Source organism: Ambystoma mexicanum, chromosome 6q (genome assembly GCF_040938575.1).
Source record: "Ambystoma mexicanum isolate Mex_15411 chromosome 6q, UKY_AmexF1_1, whole genome shotgun sequence".
Classification (NCBI taxonomy): Eukaryota; Metazoa; Chordata; class Amphibia; order Caudata; family Ambystomatidae; genus Ambystoma; species Ambystoma mexicanum.
Genome location: NC_090937.1, coordinates 15,849,530 through 15,871,698, shown reverse-complemented (window position 1 = coordinate 15,871,698; position 22,169 = coordinate 15,849,530). Strand labels below are relative to the sequence as shown.

The following is a 22,169-nucleotide window of genomic DNA, read 5'->3' as shown; positions in this document are numbered from 1 at the left end:
TGGCTGGACGGTATTTTCATGACAAAGACTTGCCCACTGCCGGGAGACTCTCTGGAGCAGTCCAAGCCGCCGCCACCCTTCTCTGCAGAGCCATATGAAAAGGCAAAACCGGGTCAGTGGGGGGACCGAGATCAAGGATGTCCGTGAGATCATCCTGAACGAACTCCCCTGGGGGAGCTGACCAACCCAAGTACTCGGTGACCCGAGACATAAGGCGCCGATATGAAGAATCGGCATGAGTGCCAGGCTCCGGCCTACAAAACTCCACCTCCGGAGAGGTGTCCAGTCCACTGGCATCATGCAGCGACTGCCGCAGATCATCAAACTGGCTATGGCCCGAGATAAGGTCATCTGGAACCGTAACCGGAACCAAGCCTCCATCAGAGCCTTCATCATCCTCTGAAATGTACTCCAGGCGGGGAGAGGAAGACCTCTGTGGACCAAAGCAGTGCCTGACCTTAGCCATAGCCTTTCTAGGGGCAAACCCGTGCCACGGGGCCCCTCCGACACCACCGCCTCGAAAGGCGTCGAGGGCGCCGAACGAGTCGGCGCCGGCAGAAAAGGCGTCGACGTCAGCTGCAGCGCCGCCAGCATCGGCAGCGTCGACACAGGCCTCGAAGCCGGAGCTCCGAGCGTGTCTCTCGACGACCTAGGCGCCGACGGCCCCCTCGGAGGCGGAGCCTCGAGAGAAATCGTCAACGACCTCGAAGACGGCACAGGATCACGCGGTCTCGAGCGCGTCGAGGGCCGGGACCTGGAACGGGCATGGCGAGAAAGGCTACCCTGGTCTCCCGCGAGCCGTGCCGACCGCCCGAAGGCGTACGGGTGGTGTCTCTCGACCGGTGCCGTCCGACCCCACTCGGAGGCGCGGACGGACCGGTGCTCGGCGATTCAAGAATCGCTAGCATCTGCTTCCCGAAGGAAGCCCATTCCTCCGGTGTCGCTTGCATGGAGGGATAAGCGACCCGCCGACGGGCGGAGTCCTCGGAAGAGGACGGGGAAGGCGACATATGCCGGCGCTTCCGGGAATGCCTCGAAGAGGCGGAGGAGTGGCGAGACCGACTCCTGGAAGGAGACCCACTGGACTTCCGACGACACAGAGTGTCACCCCTCAAGTCATCCGTCGAAAGCCCTGCAGACCTCGACTTCCCGGGGCTTAGACACCCGGCCTACCGACAGCTTCTTCTTGCGTTCCCGCAAGGCCTTTGCCTTGAGCGACTGGCAGTCGACACAGTCGTCCGTATCGTGGGCCTCCCCGAGGCACCAGAGGCAGGCGTCGTGCGAGTCCGTGACCGACATCTTGGACCCACAGTCCCCGCAGTTCTTGAAGCCCGGACGCGGGGTTGAAGATGAGAAAGAAAGACATCGCCACGAACAGGTCTTCACAGCAAACTCCAACGAGTCGAGGCGTACCGAGATTCACGAAGGGAACACGATCGCGGAAAAAACGGAACTGAGGCTATGGGCGTTGTGCGTCCTACTTATCACATCGGGTGACGTCGGCCGCCGGAGGTCGTCCTCGGGGACGGCGCATCGACGTCATCGACGCAGGAACCAAAGATTTTCCGAAGCAGCACAGCTCTGGACATTACCGGTCATAGATATGGAATACGTCGGAGGACCCAATCCCCACGAAATATATATATATATCTTCTTGATGAGATTCACGGCAAGGTACAGAAATGAAACATTTCATGGTGGCTCAAATTTCAACTGAGATACGATATGGCATTTATAACGTGCCTGTACACAAGTGTTTCTAGGTGCGACAAGACAAGGAGGGGAAGCATAGGGAGGACAAAACAACAATCTTGCTAGGTCCCGTGTCATTCAGATGGCACAAGTGCAGGGAGGTAGAAGGGGAGGTGTGCCGAGTGCGGGGTAGGGGGTAGAGAGAAAGAAGTGCAGGTAACTCAAAAGTGCAGCCAGTGTGTGGCTCAGTGCAGGTAATTCAAAAGGGCAGCTAATGGGTGGCTCATAAGTGCAGGGAGAAGGGACTGTAGGGTGGCAGATTCAGACCACAAGTGCTAGGGGGGAGCCAGGAGGCAGTGCGAGGTGCAACTGGACCTGCAGGAGCCTGGGCCCAAGTTCAGAGGGTAACCAGGTGACCAGTGCATGGAGCAGTTGAGACATCAGCAGGGAAGAGGAAGAGAAAGCGGAAGCGAAGAGGAGGGTCTTGAGTTGCATCCGAAACCGGAGGTGATTCTTCTCAAGTTTGACAGAGGCAGGGAGGCTGTTCCAGAAGGAGGCCCCAGCCAAAGATGGAGCTCTGCCCCCAACTCTCTGCTTGGAAAAGCGACTGACCCTCAGAGTTGGAGGTGGATGAGCAGAGCACTCAAGAAGGGAGATGTTTAGGAAGAGAGAGAGTTGAAGATAGTGCGGTCCCAGGCCCCATAAAGCTTTGTGGACGATGCAGAGGGCCTTGGACTTGATCCTTGCCACCACTGGCAGCCAATGAAGAGCTTTCTGAGCTGGGAGGTACGATCCCTGGGCTTGAGGCCAAGGACAAGTCTTGCAGTCCTGTTCTGGATTAGTTGTAGAGGTCGGAGAGTAGAGGCAGAAAGATTAAGAAATAGACTGTTGCAGTAGTCCAGCCTAGAGAGGACCAGAGCCCTGGAGACAGGGAGCTTCTGGGGGAAATTAAGGAAAGTAGGAATACCTCTGAGGAGGTGCAGCCGATAGTTTGCCTTCTTAGAGATGTCACAGATGTGAGGAGAGAAGGGTGGAATCGAAGATGACCCCCCAAGGTTCTCAGCCTCACAGGTACGAAGAGGGCCCAGAGTGGGCAGCCAGAGAGACGAAAGGAGGGAGCTGGTGTTCCGATGAGGAGGATCTCAGTCTTACCGGCATTAAGGAAGAGAACATTGGCAGCACAACCTTCCTGAATTGCGATCAGACAATTTGGAATGGGAGAAGGAGAAGAGGCGGCTGAGGGGAGCCTAAAGGAGAGCTGGGTGTCATCCGCATAAAACTGATAGTTGGAGCAGAAGAAAGCGATGCAGTGGGCAACAGGTGCCAGGTATTGGTTAAAAAGCCAGGGAGAGAGGTTAGAAGCCTGGGGAACACCACACGTAGTGAGATAGAGGAAAGACCTGAGAGGGTTGGTCAGTGAGAAAGGAGGTCAGCCAGGCCAGGACCTGATCAGTGATACCCAGGTTATCACTGAGAATATTCAGCAGGATGGCATGGTTGACCAAATCAAAGGCAGAAGAAAGAACGAGGAGAATGAGGACAAAAGGAAGGTTGGAATCAAGGTTATAGAGCAGGTCTTCGCAGGTGTTCAGGTGAGTAGTTTCCATGCTTCTGGGAGCTCTGAAGCCAGGCTGGTGGTCATGGAGACAACCAACAGATTCAGTGTGCAGATTAAGATGGGAGAGGGCCAGCTTTTCCAAGAGTTTGCCCAGGAAAGGAGTGATGGAGATAGTTAGCCGGAGAGGAAGGATCGTCAGAGGGCTTCTTTAGCAGGGGGTTCACAATGGTGTGCTTAAAGGGGGAGGGGAAGGTTCCAGTGGCAAAGGAAAGATTGCAGAAATCGGCCAAGGCATAAGCAAGAGTGCCAATGTGGTCCTTGATAGTTCTGGATGAACAGAGGAGAACCTGTTTAGACGAGACTGCTCATAGATCGGACTTGTCTAGAAACATTGTCTGGGTGAAGGGAAAGGAAGAGAAGGGAGGAGGAGAGACAGCCACAGGAGTGGAGGAGGAGAGGGTGGACAGGAAGTTTTAGTGATGAAATGAGAAGCCAAAGCACTACAGAGGGCCTCGGAGGGAACAGGAGAGGCAGAGACTGAAGCAGGATTGGCCAGCTCCATGCACATTTTTAAGAGTTAGGCCGAGTTGTTAGATGCCGCAGAGATGCGGGCTTGGATGTGGCCCCTCTTCTTGGTAAGAACAGAGTCTGTATTGCCTTTGTAGCAGGCGGCTGGGCATTTTGTCAGATGGTGCACCGGATGCCCTCCACTTCCTCTCAGCCACACTGCACTTGCGTTTGAGGGTGACTAGGTCAGAGTCATACCAAGAGTTGCACTTGGATTTGGGCTTCAAGCGATCCCCATGACAGGGGCAAGTAAATTAAGAGTGTTAGATATAGAAAGATGAAGGTTAGATAGGGTTGTGTCAGTGTGTGAGTCAGCCAAAGGTGCGGAAGTAGGACCGAAAGTAGCAGTGAAAGTCTCAGCTGGCCGAGAAGGTAGGTGGCAGTGATGAGTCGGCTTGGCCTGAGGGGTAGGGAGGTGGGACGAAAGGATAAAGTGATCACTCCAGGAGAGGAGTGATGAGAGTTGGGGAGGGGGCGGTCTGAGGAGATCAGAGCATGCAGGGTGTGCCGTGCGGATTGATTCGGGCCATAAAGAGAGAAAAACAACGAGAGAGAGACACACAAAGAGACAAAGACAGAGACAAAGACGCGAGAGAAAGCGCGAGAAAGAGAAAGAAAGAGAAATAGAGAAAGAAAGAAAAATAGAGAAGGGAAGAAAGAAAGAGAAAGAGGAGAGAGAAAGAAAAAGATTCGCAGAGGTTGTGAAAGAGCCCTGAAGAAGCGCAGGTAGCATCCAGGTGGATGTTAAGGTATCCGAGGAGAAGTTGAGAGGTAGAGGCGAAGAGAGGAGGAGCGGTCTACCCACTCAGAGAGGAAGGGGGCAACCTGGCCAGGCAGCCTGTAGATAGTGGCCAGAGTGAGGGAAAGGCCAGGAGAGAGCCTGCAGACCAGGCATTCAAAGGAGTAGTCCTGCATAGGAATGACAGAAGCAGGGACAGCATCCACTCCAGGAAGATCAAGGCTACACCCCCACCGGGACAGTTGGTTCTGGGTTCGGATAGGATCTTGTAGCCATCAGGAAGGAGAATGTCTAAGCTTGTGACAGAGCTGGCCGTGAACCAAGTAGCGGTCAGACTGAGTAGATCCAAATAGAGTTCTTCCAGGAGATGGCAGATGTCAGAGGAGTGGGACAGCTGAACAAGAGTCGAGAGTAGCAACGTGGCGCAGGGTTACCCCTTTGAACGACTTCTGTGGTGGGGTACAGGTCAGAGGTATGCCTTGCAGAAGTGTTGCAGGTGCCCAAGGAAAGGCAGAGGAAAGGAGGAGGAAGAGAAGAGGCAAGGTAGCCAAAGAGGAGGTGGGTGCCAGAAAGGTGGCAGAGGAAGCAGGCAACAAGGTGGCCAGAGAAGCAGCAGAGGCAGCCGTAGAGGCGGCAGAAGATGGAGGCAGCAGTGGAGCGGCAGAGGAAGGTCGCAACAGGGTGGCTGGAGAAGCAGCAGAGGCATCCATAGAGGTGGCAGAGGATGGAGGCGGCAGTGCAGCCAGAGCGGGGAAAGAAGGAACAGCAGAAGATGAAGAAAGGAAGTTGATAAGGCGCAGGAAGCGTCTATCAAAAAGCAGGAGGTTGGCCTGAGGGCCTTGGACCAAGACAGTGCCGTTTAGGTAAACATTAATGATGGTCTTGATGGAGTGGAAGGAGGCCAGGAGGGCCTCCCACCGGTAGCCAACATTAATGGGCGAAGAAGAAAAAGGAGAGAGAACAGAGACCATATGGGGGGTCCATAGGCCTACAGAATAAACAACAGAGAATGTCAGTAAGTGTCTGTCTAGAGGAAGCACTGGTGTATCAGCGATAGGGAGGCCTGGGTTGGAGACCAGTATTTCTCTTTTGAGATTCTTCCTGCCAGACTTAGTGAGAGGGATAGGATAGTCGATAGAAAAGCAGTTCGAGAAGACCGGTGAGAGAGCACCATAGAGGATGCAGAGAGGAAGGGTGGGAGGGGAAGAAGAGAGGGGGCGCCCAAGCTGGGGGTTAAGGGGAGGAACTCTAGGGGGAGGGAAGGGGGACACCAAAGGAGGGTGGCAGTATATAGACAAGTCAATCACCAAAGTCCAGGCAGTACAATGTAAGCAAACAACCCGGTAGAAAAACAAATTACAGGAACAGAACAATCACCAAATAAACCTAGAATTAAAGAATGAGCACAGCAGGAAAGCAGGCAATGCAATCTAAGCCAACAACCGTGGAGGACAAAATGTCAAGAAGAATACACAAAATATCAGGGGAAGGAGCTAAGTGGGGGGGAGGCCTGCTGGGAATGCGGGCAACGCAGCAGCTGAGGGAAAGGGGGGGTGCACGCCACCGAGTAGAGCGCACGCAGCCTAAGTACGAGGGGGTGCACGCAGACAAGTTACGAGGGAGTGAACGCAACAAAGTGAGAGGGGGGCGCACACAGCCTAGAGTTGCGCAGGAGCGGTTATACTCTCAAAAAGCTTACATCTTTTCACCAACTTCCTAATACAAATCCCATGTACATTTTGTATTGAATTCAAAACGGTCTTGTCCAACCTTGTCTGGGGAGAAAGGCCAGTGCAGCTAGCATGTTAGACCATTGCATTGCTATTCAATTGGGGAGGTTTGGGCCGTCCCGATTTAGAAGACTAAGCTTTGGTAGCCATGTCTCAACACTCCAAACAAGGGTTTGAGCCCCAGCTAATGTAGGACTCTGTGGGCTGATGCAGTGCCAAACCTTCACTGCGCCGCCCCCTACATTTACTTTACTTCTTGAGATTATTACTGCACAAGGTGAGCAGCATTTGGTTTCCCATTTATATATAAAGCTGCAACAAGAGTTGATTCCTGTTACTGGTCCTTCCAGGCGCAGATGGGAGCGCTGTATTAATCTAACATTCGGGGATGAAGAGTGGTTATATATTGTCAAACAAACTAAAAGGTTTCAATGAATGCTAGATACCAATTGATACATTTCAAATTTGTCTGTCAAACGTATCACACACCATTCAAATTACATAGGTTCTACCCTGGTTAACATAGAATTGCCTGAGGTGTAAATTACCTCAAGCCGATTTCATTCATTTTGGCATGGTTCTGTTCACGATTTCGGGATTTTTGGAGAAAGGTGTTAGGGGTTCTCACACAAATTACCAGGGAAAAATATGGAAATAAATCCTATGATGGTCCTTCTGGGATATACCCGATCTAGGCCTAGTTCTATGGCGCCTTTCTCCAGCAGGGATTTGATTTCCTGCGCAAGGAGCGGATCCGGACTCTTCAAAGAGATTCCCTGGTGGATTGTCGTGAGGCCTCTGCCGGAAAGGAAGACAGTAGATGAAGTAATTCTACAAGATGCTGCGCCAGCCTTCCCCAAACCGGCGAACCATGGGAAGCAGCAGTGTCTGAGGGCAAAGAGGCAACTGCCCGAGCGGCTTGAGGCACCTAGAGTACCTTGTTTTCCACCTCTGGTACTCCTACTGTGGCCCCTTTGGCTTGCAGCTCCCCTCGATCTACCAAAGGAAGAGTAATATCGAAAGGAACCTCCCCTCCATTGCTGTCCCCTAGGACAAAAAGGCGGAGGTTGGCGAACTGCAGCGCTCAACGACTTCGCTGCAGCCTTGGAGGCCTGCAACCTCTCAAGGCTCTCGTCAGCCTTGCTGCCAAAAAGAGGTACACCATCAAAGGGCATGTTGAGAAACCAGGCTTGTACGCCAGGAGCAAACCCCGATTTCCGCAACCACTCAAATCTGCGCATCACGGTGCTCGCCGCCATGGACCGGCTGACACAATCTGCCATGTCCAGACCCGACTGAATGGATTCACACATGGCATCCTTGCTATCCTGAACGAGGGCAAGAAAACCATCCCATTCCTCCCCTTCGAGAATATGCTCAGCCGCAAAAGACATACAATTCCACAGAGTGTGAGTGAAACGTGCTAAGGCACACACAGAGTTGGCTGCCTGTAAAGCCATACCCCTTGAAGAAAACACTTTCTTTGCCCAGCCATCAAAAACGTTTGTCGTCCCTATCTGGAGGGATGGTAGGGTACGACGCCTGCTTTGCTGGGGCCGTAGCGGCCTGCACCACCAAACTCTCCGGAGTTGGGTGCATAGTCAAGTAACAGGGGTCGCTACTGGCCGGGTGGCATTTTTTCGGCAACTACTTGCTCATTGCAGTGAGACTCTCCGGAGCAGTCCAAGCCGCCGCCACCCTTCTCTGTAAAGCTATATGAAATAGCAGCACCGGTTCAGTCGGTGGATCTTGGTCAAGGATATCTGTCAGGTCATCCTGCAGAAAATCCACTGGTGGCGCAGACCACCCCAAGTACTCAGCCACCCTCGACATGAGACGCCGGTATGAAGACTCGGCGTGTGCGTCAGGCTCAGGCCTACCAAACTCAACCTCTGGAGAGGTGTCCAGACCACTGGCGTCGTACAAAGACTGACGCAGGTCTTCCAACTGGCTATGACCAGACAAGAGTTCGTCAGGAACCTCATCAGGAACCAAACCTTCATCAGACCCTTCATCCACCTCAGAGATGTAATCCAGAGCTGCAATAAATCCCTGGATGAGGGCACAGAAAAAGGTTCAAATAAAGGTCTCACTGACTTCTTTAGGGCCTTCCTCAGAGTTTCCACCAATGCACGGGGTACCTCCGGTAAAGCCTCCACAAAAGGCGTTGAGGGCGTTGACTGAATCGGCGTCAAGCGTGGCGCCGATGGCTTTGACACACGCCTCGAGGGCAGTGCCTCGAGCGTGTCCTTCGACGGGCTCAGCGCAGATGGCGTCGATGACTTCCTTGGAGGCGGAGCCTCGAGAGAGTCCCTCGACCGACATGGCGCTGATGTCGTTGACGTCTTCTTAGAAGACCTCACACGCTCCGACGGTCTTGAGGGCGACGAGGACCGGGACCTGGAGCGGGCATGGCTAGAGCGATCTACCTTGTCTGATCGGGACCTCGAAGGCTCCTCATGATCGCGCCAACCACCCGAGCCCGAAGGCGCACGAGCGGTGGCCCTAGGGCGTTCCTTGCCGGCTTCCCTCGAAGGCACGGATGGAACGGAGCCCTGCGATTCGAAAATCACCATCATTTCCTTACGAAATGAGTCCCATTCCGCAGGAGAGGAATGCTTGGTAGGACAAGCCACCCGCCGTCTGGCGGAGTCCTCGGACGAGGAAGGCGATCGGTGACGGCGCTTCCGCGAGTGCCTAGAAGAGGCAGCGGAATGGCGGGAACCACTCCGGGACCGAGACCCCCTTGACTTACGCCGACGCGGAGAGTCGGCCCTCAAATCGTCGGTCGAAAGCCCTGCGGATATTGACTTTCGGGGTTTGGAAACCCTACCTACAGATGGCTTCTTCTTCCGCTCCCGCAAGGCCTTTGACGTCAAAGACTGGCATTCGTCACGGTGGCGTGGTCCTCGCCGAGGCACCACAGGCAGACGTTGTGCGGGTCCGTAAGCGACATCTTGGAACCACAGTCCTGACACTTCTTGAATCCCGACCGCGGGGTAGAAGAAGACAAAGACACGATATCTTCACAAACAACTATGTTGGAAGAACCAATAGATTTATCAGAAGAACCGAGGCGTGCCGAGATCTCCGAATCGAACACATTCGCGGAAAAAACAGAACTGAGGCTACGTGCGTTGTGCGTCCTACTTATAACATCCGGTGACGTTGGCTCGACGGAGGCCCTCGAGGACAGCTTGTCGACGTCATCGACGCAGGATGCAGACACCAACAATTTTCCGAAGCAGCACAGCTGTGGTGATTACCTGTATTAGATGTGGAATACATCGGAGGAACCAATCCCCTCGAAATACAATTACAATAAGTAATGTATGCCTTCTGAGGCTCGAGGATCTGCTTAGATCACAGGCTATGCATAGATTAGCGAGCAGTATCTGGAGAAGGAGGTGGGTTGTGTGAAGGTACAGCAGCTAATAGATTTTTTAGCACTGCTTGTCCCACCTGTGAATCTGCTTAGAATGTGTGTCAATGCAGTAGTGCTGAGTAAAAGTATGTATAAAACTCCAAGTAGCTGCTCTGCAAATAGCATCTGGGGGATGTTTGAAGTAAATGCTAGGGTAGCTCCTGCACCTCTGGTAGAGTGAGCTCTTGGTGTGATAGGTAGGGTCTTCTTCGATAGTGAATAGCACAGCTTTATGCACTTGAATAGTCATTTGGAGATGACGTTTTTTAAAATGTTATCACCTTCTCTATCAGGTGCTATGGAAACAAAAAGCTGGACTATTTACCTTAGAGGTTAGGTTTTGTTTACGTTGTACAAGACCACCCTCCTATCTAGTGTATGGAGGCTCCTCTCGGCGGAGTTAGATGGATTTTGGAAAAAATAGTTAGTTCAATGGATTGGTTGAAATTGAATGATATGAATTTCGGTGAACATCTAGCACATGTTTTTTGTCCTTGTGGATTACAGAGAAAGGGTCTTGTACAGAATGCCTGTAGCGCACTAATTAGTCTTATTGAGATGATGGCTACTAGAAAAGAGGTCTTGTAGATTCAGTGTTTGAGGCTCGCTTTGTGCCTCAGTTTAAAGGGCCGACCCATGAGCTTTGAGAGCACAACATTAAGGTCACAACCCGAGGGAGGGTTGTAAATGGGAGGGTATACTCTCTTTACTCCCTCCATGAAAGCTTTGCTTACAGGAACGTTCCACCAAGACACCTTGCTCTGCGAAGTGGTGTATGCGGAAAGAGCCGCCAAGTGTACCTTGATGGAGTTAAATAGTAGGCCAGAGTCTAGTAGATAAAGCATGCAGTTTAGACTGTTGGATGGTGATCACTGAATTGGATTTAAGGATTGTGATCGGCACCCTATTACAAAACCTTTCCATTTGTTGAAGTAACAGTGCCTGGTGTTGCGTTTCCGTGCCTCCTTGAGGATATCCATACACCTTTGAGGAAGGTTTAAGTGCCAAAACTCTATGAATTCAGGAGCCAAGCAGCCAAGTTCATAGACTGTGAATGGAGGGCTGTCCCCTCGTGCTGGGACTGCATGTTGAAGGGGCACAGAATGTTGATTGGTTTGCACATCGACAGTTTGAGCAGGTGTGGAAACCATGGTTGTCTTGCCCACATTAGAGCCATCAGGATTAGTGTGGCTTGTTCCTGGTGCATCTTGTGCACTATCCTGCTGAGGAGCGGTGTCATGGGCATAAGCAAATTTCCCTGACCAGCTCATTCACAGGACGATCCCCTTGGACTGTGGTTGGGGAAACCTGGATGCAAAGTATGGGCATTATGCATTTTGGCTTGTGGCAAACAAGCCTAAAGGAGGATAACCCCAAATAGAAGAGGTTGTCTAGAATATCTCTGTTAAGTTACCACTTGTGCTCCTTCGGGTAGAGGATTCTGCTCAGAGTGTCTGTAAGAGCATTGAGTTTCCCTGGAACATGTTGAGGGACTAGGAACATGTTCTGCTTGAGTGTCCACTTTCAAATCTTTGGGGATAGCTTGGACAGTGTGTGTACCTCCCCGCTTGTTTAGGTATAACATGGCACTGGTGTCATCTTTGAGGACTTGCACTGTCTGACCAATTAGATGCTGCTGACAAGCCTGCAAAGCCTTGATAACTGTCAGATGTTTTAGGAGGTTGATGCGGTTTTGGGCTGTGGTGTGTGACCACTGGCCATAAGCTGTGTGGTGAAGGTAATGGCCACCCCACCCAGACAGTGAGGCATCTGTAGTTGGTATCGCTTGAACAGGTGGATTGCGAAAGGGTTTTCCTTTTATCAAGTTGCCCCTGGACCACCAGCGAGGAGCCTGTACCAGGATTAATTAAACAACCACTAGATCGACCCACTGACCGCTTGCCTGAGACCATTGCGTTGCTAACCACTCCTGCATAGGGCACATGATTGGTTTAATGGATTACTCTGAATACTACTTCATACTCCATAGTAACATCAGTTTAAGAATGTGATTTGAGTAAAAATGGATTTTAAATTACATACAACTTAATATGAATAAGACAACAATAACGTTTGGCGCCCATCCCTACTGTTTCATCAATCCAATGGCTTCCTCTAGGCTAAGTTGAGAATTCCTGGTCAGTGCAGGAATACTAGATACAATATTGATCAATTACTGCATACGAACTGCCTGTTGCACTGGGAATTATCCTTATGTATGTGTGATAATACGAGTTAAAGCCTAGAACTACTCGGCAATTACCGCATAATGCAATTCTTTCTATTGCTTCCTGTTACTGAATGCATGTACACTTATTAACTGTTCATATCTGATTGGAGTGACTTGGCATTCCTGTGCAATAACAATTCCTCAGTGATTGTGTCATTCGTCCGAACTCAATAGGACTAAGAACATTGTTGTGCAGCTTGATTAATTACAAATTTACTATTTTGACGTCCCCCTGTGGTGACACTGTTTTGCGTTATTTCAAATTCTGTATAGGAGTTCCCCCTGTTCTCTTCAATTTAGTTTATAGCACAGAGTATCATCCTGCTATGCTAGATTTTTGACTGTGTCCCTATTCAGTATTCTGGCATATTATTAAGTCCAACCTCTACTCTGAGACCTTTCATCTTAGTGGGGAAGTTGCGAGTGCATTATTACCTAGCTCCGTTTCTATTCAGCTCGTTTTAGCTTATCCTTTTTGAGGTTAGATAATTTTCACCAGAGACCTCCTTTATTCGGTCTCTGTGATTCACTCCCTGTGAAGTAAATGGTGGGTGTACTTATTAATGTATCCATTGACCTTGTAAGTCTTATTTGGGTTCTATATCGAATGGTGGCTAAAATACCTTTGGAAGTCTGCTTGGAGAAGAGGTGTAGTAGTTGTCTGAAATGGATGGATTCTTCCAGTTGTCTGGAAATAAACTTGCGCACTGCAACGCGCCTACTCGTGTTGATGGCCACATGCATCAACCTAATTCCAGACGCACAGCTGCGCACGTGGCCTACGGTATACCTTCTTGGTATAGACAACCTTGAAATTCTTAATAGTCAATTTGTGAAGGCAGAAACTAAAAAATGTGTATATAAAAATAATGAGAGTTTGGAATTAAGAAATTCAAGGTTGCCTATACCAAGAAGGAAACGGTCATCGATTAGCGGGCAATCAGCTATTTTTCTGACATATCAAGCTAGTGATGACAAGGGCCAAACCTGACAACCGTATCAAGTTTTTGCTAAACACGATTTCTAAATTCATTCATGTTTATATAAATACAGTTAAAGCTTTATATTTATGTTAGATGTCTCTGTATGCACTTCCCCAAACAGACAGTTTAATTAATGTGTAACGGAGGTAGGTTTGTATGGCACCGGTTGACACGCGGAGTCAAATGTAGTTCCTGGTAGCTGTTGGTTCTAGGCTACAAGCAGTAGCTACATAGCTCCTAGCCATTTTGATCCTGTACAAACGCACACTTCGGAACAGCACATTTTGTTTTCACAGTCGGATGTATAGTCCGCACAGAACCTACCTATACACATACCTTCACGTTGGGTGGAACGAGACATACTTTTCTCAGAGAAAGGACTTGAATCGGTAGGCTGGGAAGGCGAGACGGATGATCGAGAGCTAGTAGAGCCAGAAGATATGGTCAAATCTGTGACAAAAAGAAGTGTCAATGTGAACCTTTATTGATAACATTTTCTTAGCAAAAGTACCACCATTAAACGCAGCTACAGAGTGGTAATAAGATCCTTCATAAAATCAGAGGAAACAGCATAAGGGCCCACTGATTCAAATCAATGATCTTGTACACCAAACCTCGACTTAAATAGCACAATTAGCATTTGAAATCAAACAGTAACTATGCTAAAGCTCCTGTGCCAGCTGGTATTGTTATGATCGAAGTGTTAATCCGTTAATATTGGCAGGCATTGTATTCCTCAACAGGGCCAACTCTTAGATTATTTTTTATCATCTTGCAGTTCTCTGTGCAAAGAATAAAAAATGCCTACTTTGTAAACCGATCTGTCCGATCAAAGATATTTTCAAAGTATATAGGTAAGCCATCAGCCCCAAAAGCAAGTGATTTTTTCCAGGTTGAAGGAACACCACCATTTTCAAAAGCAAGCAATGAAAATTGTGATTAACTATCAAAAGGACTGCATCTACAATGGACAATGTAATACGCTCTGCATGTGACTATAATTTTTAGAGTTATTAAAAAATAGCCTTGCATGGATGCAAGGAAGCTCCAAACTGCCAAAGAGTTCTGCAACTAAAAGCCAAACAAAGCACACAATATTAATAGCCAGTTTGTCCCTTAATTCATGCCCTAGTTAAATTACATTAACACAGTGGGTCTCTATTACCTGAAGGTTAACTCAGACAAATTAGTCCAACAGTGGTTTTGCCGATTCTTAAAAAGCACACCACCAACTTGGGCAACATGTTTTTTGATCTGTCTTTTAGACAAAGCAGTTTTCAATTCTAAAACACCAATACAGAATTTATCATTTGACGTTCTCCATTTCATGGCATACCTGCACTAAAAATAGTTCTCCTTGCTCGCAAAATAGGGTAACTGCCCACTTCCAAAGACTTAGTGAGATCAAGATCATGTAAAATCAGGAGATACCCAGAGGAGGTGGAGATCAGCATTTTTGAACAATCTGGTGTCAACCGCATTCGCATGAGGAACCGTGTGTGAAAGAACTTCTTGTGTGGGCACCCATCTTCAGTACATCTGCAGAAAGGCAAAGCAAGCAAAAAAAGATTACCACACCAGAGCACTGCATTTAAGGTTCCACAATAGTTTACACAATCTAGTCACCAGCAGGATAAGTGGCTGATTTTCTGAAAATTCACAAGGCTTGAAAGATCAAGCTTCCTAAAAAAAAACAAAAAAAAAAAAAAAACACTTTTAGCAAATATATCCGTTAAGCCAGAATGCTGGCATGCCCTCATTTATATTCTCTGTGCCATGGTCACTGGTAGATAAAACTATGAGTACGTCCAGGCAGTTTCCAAAGAAACGAGGAGAAACTTGCAGTAGAAGAGCAAAGACTAAGCTGGAAACTAAGATCGCCAATGATGTTACATCACACAGGGAAGGGTGGAAAATAAAAGTATATGGCAGATAAGGTCTATGGCACATATGTGCATAACCATGCTTCCACCACAGGCATTACACAATGCCATCATTTGGAGAATGGGTTTTAAGCAATTGTCTGAAACAGCCAAACTAAAATCAGTTTTGGTCAATCCTGCTTTTAAAGCACACACTGGCCACGGCAAGCAAGGAAAATCTGCCTCTTGGGCATCCTCTTGAATAAGAACGCAGAGCACTCAAGTCTGATTCCATGGCAAAGTGGGGCATGCATTTGACATTTTACTCAAACATCATAGAAAGTGTTACGTAGAATTTCAATTCTGTGCATAATTCTCTACACTTGTGACTCCCCCAGCAGTTTTTGCTGTACTCTTGAATTTCTGATAAGTGTTCCTGAATGAGTGGGAACAATTTCCACACTCACTCAGTATTTTACTTCATCTCTGGGAACCTTTTTCAACCCTTTCCGGTTTTATCTTTTTGGAGAACTACTTTCCTCCATCTTTTAAGGCATCTGCAATGTATTATTGCAGCATGCAGCACTTTCTGTGCAGTGTTGCTGGGAGCTCTTTGAGCAGCCCTTTTTATTTTCTTTGTGATAACTACTGTTTCCAAGGATAGGGGGCACAGGTAGTGGCAACGCACTAGTCTTGGAAGCAAGACGACGCAGAGCAACACAGGTTCGAATCCCGCATCCGTGCTTAGAAACCTCTTATGTATTAAGCGCGTCACAAACAATTATAATCCTGACTAACTTATTTTGTGGAATCGGCACACCCCACCTTATGTGGAGTGCTGAAGGGACTCAATGTATCCCTTTTACCACTTCTGCAACTTTCAAATTACAGTGACAAGTTCATCTGAGTGGCTGGTGATAATTGAGATTTTCTACCTATTTTTAGTGAAACTTCCACGCAGGCTGCTTTTGCTGCTGCGGTAAGGGACACAGGGACTACCATTGTACTAAAATGGTGCCCGTCTTCCTTTTTCACCAACTGCTGATGACTTGTTCTTTCTTGAGCCTTCTTCTGACTAGCTGCATGGGGGAGGTCTTTATAGTTATTTTGTCTTTGGTGGGCTTCCTTGTGAAAGCCCACAAAGGCTCTATTGAGTGCCTGAAATGACAGAAAGTGGGGGAGGAGACTGAAACTCCCCTGGTCTTTGTCCTGCAGTGTTTCTGCCTGGATCTAGTTCGAACTGGGAGGCTGGCTGTCCTCCTAGACAAGCCAACCCGCAGATTTACATATATGGCTTGAATGGGGATTTGATGTTCGAGCTGTTTTTCCTGCATAAAGGCAAAGGTCTTGGGGCAGCAAGGGAGAGTCGACCCATGGAACGAAAAATCAGAGGAAGTAGAACTTCTGCAGCCACCGCCAGCAACCACTAAGGACTGCAGAGTGACTGCCACAGCTCCAGCCTCCTCTTCTAATCGACATGGAAGATCCAGACTGGATGACTTCCTCATTTGGACAGGTGGGACTAACCAGTCTCGAGACCATCTGTATTTTGAGCCGTCCCTCGAAGAGCTGCGACCATAATGGGCTGCAATTTCCCAATACTCTGGGACCTGGATGAATTTGCTGAACCAAAGTCTTGGTAGAGTCCCAATGAGCCAATATTGCGAAGAGTATCTGCTGGGCGGTACGAAATCCTTTCATAGACACCCGTTTTTATGACGGGTGTTTATATGTGGAGTTTTGGCCGAAAACATTTTTTCACATTTTTTGGCGGGCAGAGGGCACATACGGGGTTGGGGGTGTGAATAACAAAAATAGGTAGAGGACAGGAGGCTTGTGGGGGGCGGCTGCATAAAAACACCAGTCGTAAAAACGGGTGTCGATGAAATGACAGAACCCTGCTGGGCATCCCATCCACAGAAGCTGAATGCTCCGGCAGAAGTTCCTTCTTCAGCCTCCAGGACAAGAATCTGAACAGGAGCTGCTGTTGCCTCACCTAGGCCCCTGTCAGTGGAACGGTCTTCTTTCTTCAAGGAAAGGTACTATCCGGCTCCTAGGTACTCACCTGGGTGCTTGCTTTGTTGAATCTGACTCCTCCTGAGCTTTGAGACACATTGGTGTGGACAACCCAACTGTGTTCTCCCAGGCCTAAGGACACTGGTCCTTTGGTCTACAGTCCTTCAAGGTGGTCTACCAGACCACCCTGAATCACCTTTTAACTAAACATTTTACTTATCTGCAACACAGAAGAGACATGCTATTTTTGAAACTTGACAGCATCTGCCTTTCTTTGTTTTGCCACCCACAGACCGTGGTTCCCCAGTGCCTCCTCAGACTATGAGACGCTTATCCCCAGATAGGGTTGACTAGTATAGGCTGCTTGAAAGTACTTACCAGTTGGGTTACTTAATGTTGGTTACAAGAAATTATTTACTACTCTACCTACCTGTATTCATCTAAAATCTACTATTGTCTTGAGTAATGCTTAAAGGTCTTACTGTATAAATGAATATGCTTGTGATTCTAGTATTGTGTTAATCATATTTTTTACAAATATACTGTGTCGAAGTGTATTCTTGACTATAAGTGTGCCCAGAGTTCTTCGTACTTACCTACAGCCCTTCTCCCTCCTAGACTAAGCCAGGCGGCTCAGCCATAGCTACCAAATCTTTTGGGTGGTTCAGACCAAATCTAAGAAGTGGAGCCCTGTACATCTAAGAGTGAGTCTTCTGTAGTCCTACCATAGGTGAACTTTAGTAAAACTCCCTAACAGAAAGCTGGACACAGTACAGCAGATCCAAGTGCTTTCGCCATGGCCCCAACTGTTGAACAGGGCTAAAAAATGTACACCGACAACTAGCGATTGTCTAATAATTGACCCTCACCAAGTAAAGAATTGTGTGCTTTGTGTAGCATTGAGGTGGCAAGTGACTTTTTATGCCTGGCTAGTAGCTTGCAACATTACATTTTTCCCCCTGTTCAACATATTTAAAGTCTCCATGCCAATCTTACATTTTTACCTACTTACTATACTCTTAGCAATATAAATGCTTAAAAGGCTGGGTTGTGAAAACATCACCAGTCAAAGTAATATAAAAAATGCCAGATGTAGCCTATGAAATTAAATAGCTGTGCAAGCATTCCTTTCTAAAATAGGCGCCTATGATTCAGGTTTTGATAGCTTGTATAGGACTATACTAAAAATATTACAGATGGCGCAATCTGACGAAGAAATATGTGCGACTTTGAAAGCTAACGATGTTTTCCATCGCTGCACTGTATTTTCAGTTAATCCAATAAGGGATATCAAAACCTGCATGTTGTGTCATTTTAAAACTGGACTAACACGGCCTTAATTTTTTTACTTTGCATTTCTTTTTTTTTTTTTTTAAACTTTATTTTTGGTATTTTAGACACAATACAACTTCACATCCACATTAGGGTGGATTAAAACTTTGCGCCCTAGCCCAGCTCCCATCCACCGCCCCCCCATTCCCCCCCTCTTTTGGATTCAAATGTCCTCTATGTTAGTTGTTGAATCACTCCTGTTTCCCCGACTGAGGAAGCAAATGTGCCAAGTCTATACCTTCACTGAGGCGTACTCTCCGTCTCTGAATCGTCCGTTGCGGGGTCACCTGCTTCGCTCATCAGGAATAGTGTCAAAGGGCCCCAAATGTCTGGTGGGGGAATATGTAGAGGTAGAAGTTTAATATAGTCTGTTTCTAGATCTTGGTAATAAAGTATGTCCTTCTGCCATGCGGCGACCGCTGGGGGGTGGGGGGGGGGGCCTCGGCCCCAGGCCATGGCAACCCTTCTACGAGCCAGTGTCAGCAGAACCCCTGCCAGCCTCCTAATTGGTGCAGAGAGTGCTCTTGTCATGCCCAGTATAGCAGCAGTCTGGAGCGGTTGCATTGCTTCACCGACAATAGCTGCCGTCGTCTCCAGGACTTGATTCCAGAAAGAGATTAGTTCTGGACACTCCCAGGCTAGGTAGACAAAGTTTGCTGAAGGGGTCCCGCATCTGTTGCATTTCGCCATCGCGTCGGTGTGGGGTCTGTTGGCTTTTTCTGGGGTGTAATAGGTCTGATGGAGGAAGTTGAAATGAATACGTTTCAGGCGTGAGTTGAGAGCAACTTTTTTGAGTCTGTTTCAGGATATAGATCCAATCTTCCTCCGAAATGACTGTGTGCAGCGACTTCTCCCATCTGGCTTTGGCAGAAGAGACAGCTGGGGCCGTGCTAGAGATAATGGATTTGTAGATTTGCGACACCAGCCTACCTTCGCCCTGTGCCTGAATCGCGTTATGCAACAGCTGCCAGGTTGGTGGTTGACACGGGAAGTCTGGCAGAAGGGTCTGCAAGGTGTAACGGGTCCTGAAGTATAGGAATACGTCCAGAGCAGTATCGCCTCCTTTCATTTTTGCTTGGTCTGGAGTTAAAAAGCCGTCCTCCATGAAGAGGTCCCCAAGGGTTTGTATGTGCAGTTTATCTACTCACTGGTGGAACACCCTCTCCGAGGTCAGCGGAACTCCTGGAATGAACTTGACGGGTAGAAGAGGTGAATACCGTGTTTGTACCCCGCACCTCAGGGCTAGTGTCTTCCAGGCTTTGTATGTCACGAGCATCGCATTCATCGTGGAGCTGGGGACAGGAATCTGACTAATGACGACAGCCGTCAGCAGGTCAGGCGTTGCGAGGGCTCGTTCCACTTGTACGTGAGGGCGGATTGTTTGAGAGGCATACCAGTGGCTGAGGTACTGTGCTTGCACTGCCAAAAAGTATTTCTCCAAATCCGGGAGGGCTAGCCGTCCACTGGATACCAGGAGCGTCAGTGTTGCGTGCGCCACCCTGGCTGGTTTGCCCGCCCAAAGTAGCTCCAAAACCAAGCTTTTCAGTTTTTTCAGAAAGGTCTGCGGTAGCAGCATGGGGATATTGTTGAATAGATAAAGTAATTTTGGCAGTATCACCATCTTGACCAGTGAGGCCCTTCCCCAAAGTGTTAGTGGAAGTGTCTTCCATCTGGACACCTTTTCTTGAAGGGACTTGACCACCTCTTCGTAATTATCTCGAAACACCTCGTGTTGGTTCAATGACAATTGTATCCCCAGGTACCGGACCATGGATGTTTTCCATGCGAGTTGGAAGTCGTCTGTGAACTGCTTGGTGGCTGGGGTCAGTGGGAACACGATAGATTTTGATTGGTTAATCTTCAAACCGGAGGCAGCACTGAATTTAATAACTTCCCTCATGACCGGGTTCAGGTTGTCTTCAGGATCACGTATGAATAGTGCCACATCGTCGGCATAAAGCGAAATGATGAGTTTGTGTGGACCTATGAGGAGTCCTCTCTCCTGACGTTGTTCACGAAGGTTGGATGCCAAAGGTTCCATGACCAATGCGAAGATTAGTGCTGATAGTGGACAGCCGTCTCGTGCCTCGCTGAAGTTCTATTGGGGCTGATTTGGCTGTGCCTACAATTATATTAGGCCTTGGCTTAGTGTGTAAGAGGGAGACGAGATTAATTAAGCGAGCACCCAGTCCCATCCTGGAGAGAACCATGAAAACCATGAACAGAAACGGCCATTCCACAGAGTCGAATGCTTTTTCGGCATCAAGTAGCACCGCAATTGCCTGCTTTGTAGGGTCCAGGGCCTTGATGACACCGAACATTCTCCTAATTCCGAAGGACGTGTTGCGGCCTGGGATGAAGCCGGCTTGGTCTGCCAACACAAGGGCATCAATGGCATCAACCTTTTAGCCAGCACCTTAGCGAGTATTTTATTGTCAAGATTGAGCAGGGAGATAGGGCGATAGGATGCACAGTCCTCAGGTGGTTTGCCTGGTTTATGTAAAAGGATGACATTGGCTTCGCAAGAGGAGTGCGGAAGGTTCCCTTTTTCCAACGCTTCCTCGTATACTGCCGCCAGGAGGGGAGCTAAGGTGCCAGCGAATGCTCTGTAGAATTCCCCCGTTAAGACGTCAGGGCCCGGTGCTTTGGAACAGGGGAGAGTCTTTATGGCCTCTGTGATCTCTTCTTGTGATATCATTTCGTTCAGAGGTTCACGCAGTGGTTGCTCAACCCAATAAAGTTCTGTGTCTTCCAGATAATCTAGCGGGGCATTTGAGTCTTTGTTGAGTTTAGCGCTGTAAAAGTCCTGGTAGAAAAGGCCGAATTCTTCTGCAATCTTTTCGTCGGTATGGATCATCTCGCCCCGTTTGGATCGAATCAGCTCTATTTGAGATTGTTTGTTGTCAGCTTTGATTAGGTTTGCCAGAAGGGCACCGGGCTCTTGGCCCTCCCCATACTGTCGGACTTGACTGTGGTGGCCCAGAAATTTGATCTCACGGTCTGCTAAGGAGTTGAAATTTTGCAGTTCCTTTTTCAATGCTACTGCTAGTTTTGGGTAAGCCGCGTTTGCTATCTGGAGCTCCAAGTGTTTTATGTTCTCTTCGCTGGTCGTAAGCTCGCGCCTGAGCAGCTTGAGGATGCTGTTTTCTTTGGCATGACAGATTCCCCCGACGAAGCACTACAGAGACTCCCAGATTATGCCTGCCGAGGAGACCGATCCTCTATTGGCCTCTAGAAACATGTTGATTTCCTCTCTTAGCTCGGAGGCAAATACTTCATCTCGCAGCGAACCCGTCTTGAAACGTCACCGCTGCAGTGGCGATGTTGGGTTGGAAGGCCTGAGGGTGAGGAATAGTGGGGAGTGATCGGAGAGAGTTCTTGGGTGAATACAACATCGGCCGCATGACAGGGGGCCATTTACGGAGGTGAAGAGATAGTCGATTCGGGAGCTCGAGTTGTGAACCGCAGAGTGGAATGTGAAATCCCTCAGTTCCCCGTTGGAAACTCTCCTTGTGTCTTGGAGGTCGAAAGCATTGCAGATTTCCTTTATTTGGAGGCAGGCTTTGGAAAGGGGCTGAGGAGTGGCCTTCGATCGGTCTCTCGTAGGATCTAATACCGTGTTCATATCTCCTCCCCAGATTATTGTCGCTGGATCCTGACTGGAGAGTTGAGTTAGCACCCAACCGAAATTGTCCGGGCCGTCCACGTTTGGTGCATAGGAGTTGATGAATGTAATTTTCTGACCTGCAATGATACCACTCACTAGGATCGCTCTTCCTTCGGTGTCTTTCATCGTACGGATCAGACGGAAGCTAATCCTCCTGTGGATAAGGATGGCGACTCCTCTAGAATATGTAGAGTAGGAGGAGAAGTATCTATGACAACCCCAGCTCTTGGCCCATTGATGAGCTTTCCCCGGGAGTAGGTGAGTCTCTTGGATCGTGGACACGTCCACTTCGTGGCGTCTGAGATATTGGAGGATTTTTCTGGTTTTGGCTGGGATATTGCCTCCTCTTATGTTCCAGGTCAAGACATT

At 48.7% G+C, this 22,169-nt stretch overlaps 1 protein-coding gene across 2 annotated transcripts in view; it reads right to left on the bottom strand.

The window, feature by feature from the left end:
* DCAF10 (DDB1 and CUL4 associated factor 10) overlaps window positions 1–22,169 on the bottom strand; it is a 525,958-nt gene that overhangs the window by 139,118 nt on the left and 364,671 nt on the right. The window contains exons 4-5 of one of the 2 annotated variants that reach the window (XM_069630373.1): window positions 14,260–14,462; window positions 13,260–13,373 (exon numbers count right to left, since the gene is read on the bottom strand). In XM_069630373.1, the coding sequence (XP_069486474.1) occupies window positions 13,260–13,373; window positions 14,260–14,462 (317 nt within the window). Of the gene's footprint in view, window positions 1–13,247; window positions 13,374–14,259; window positions 14,463–22,169 lie in introns of both variants that reach the window. The other variant, XM_069630372.1, reaches the window with a different exon arrangement.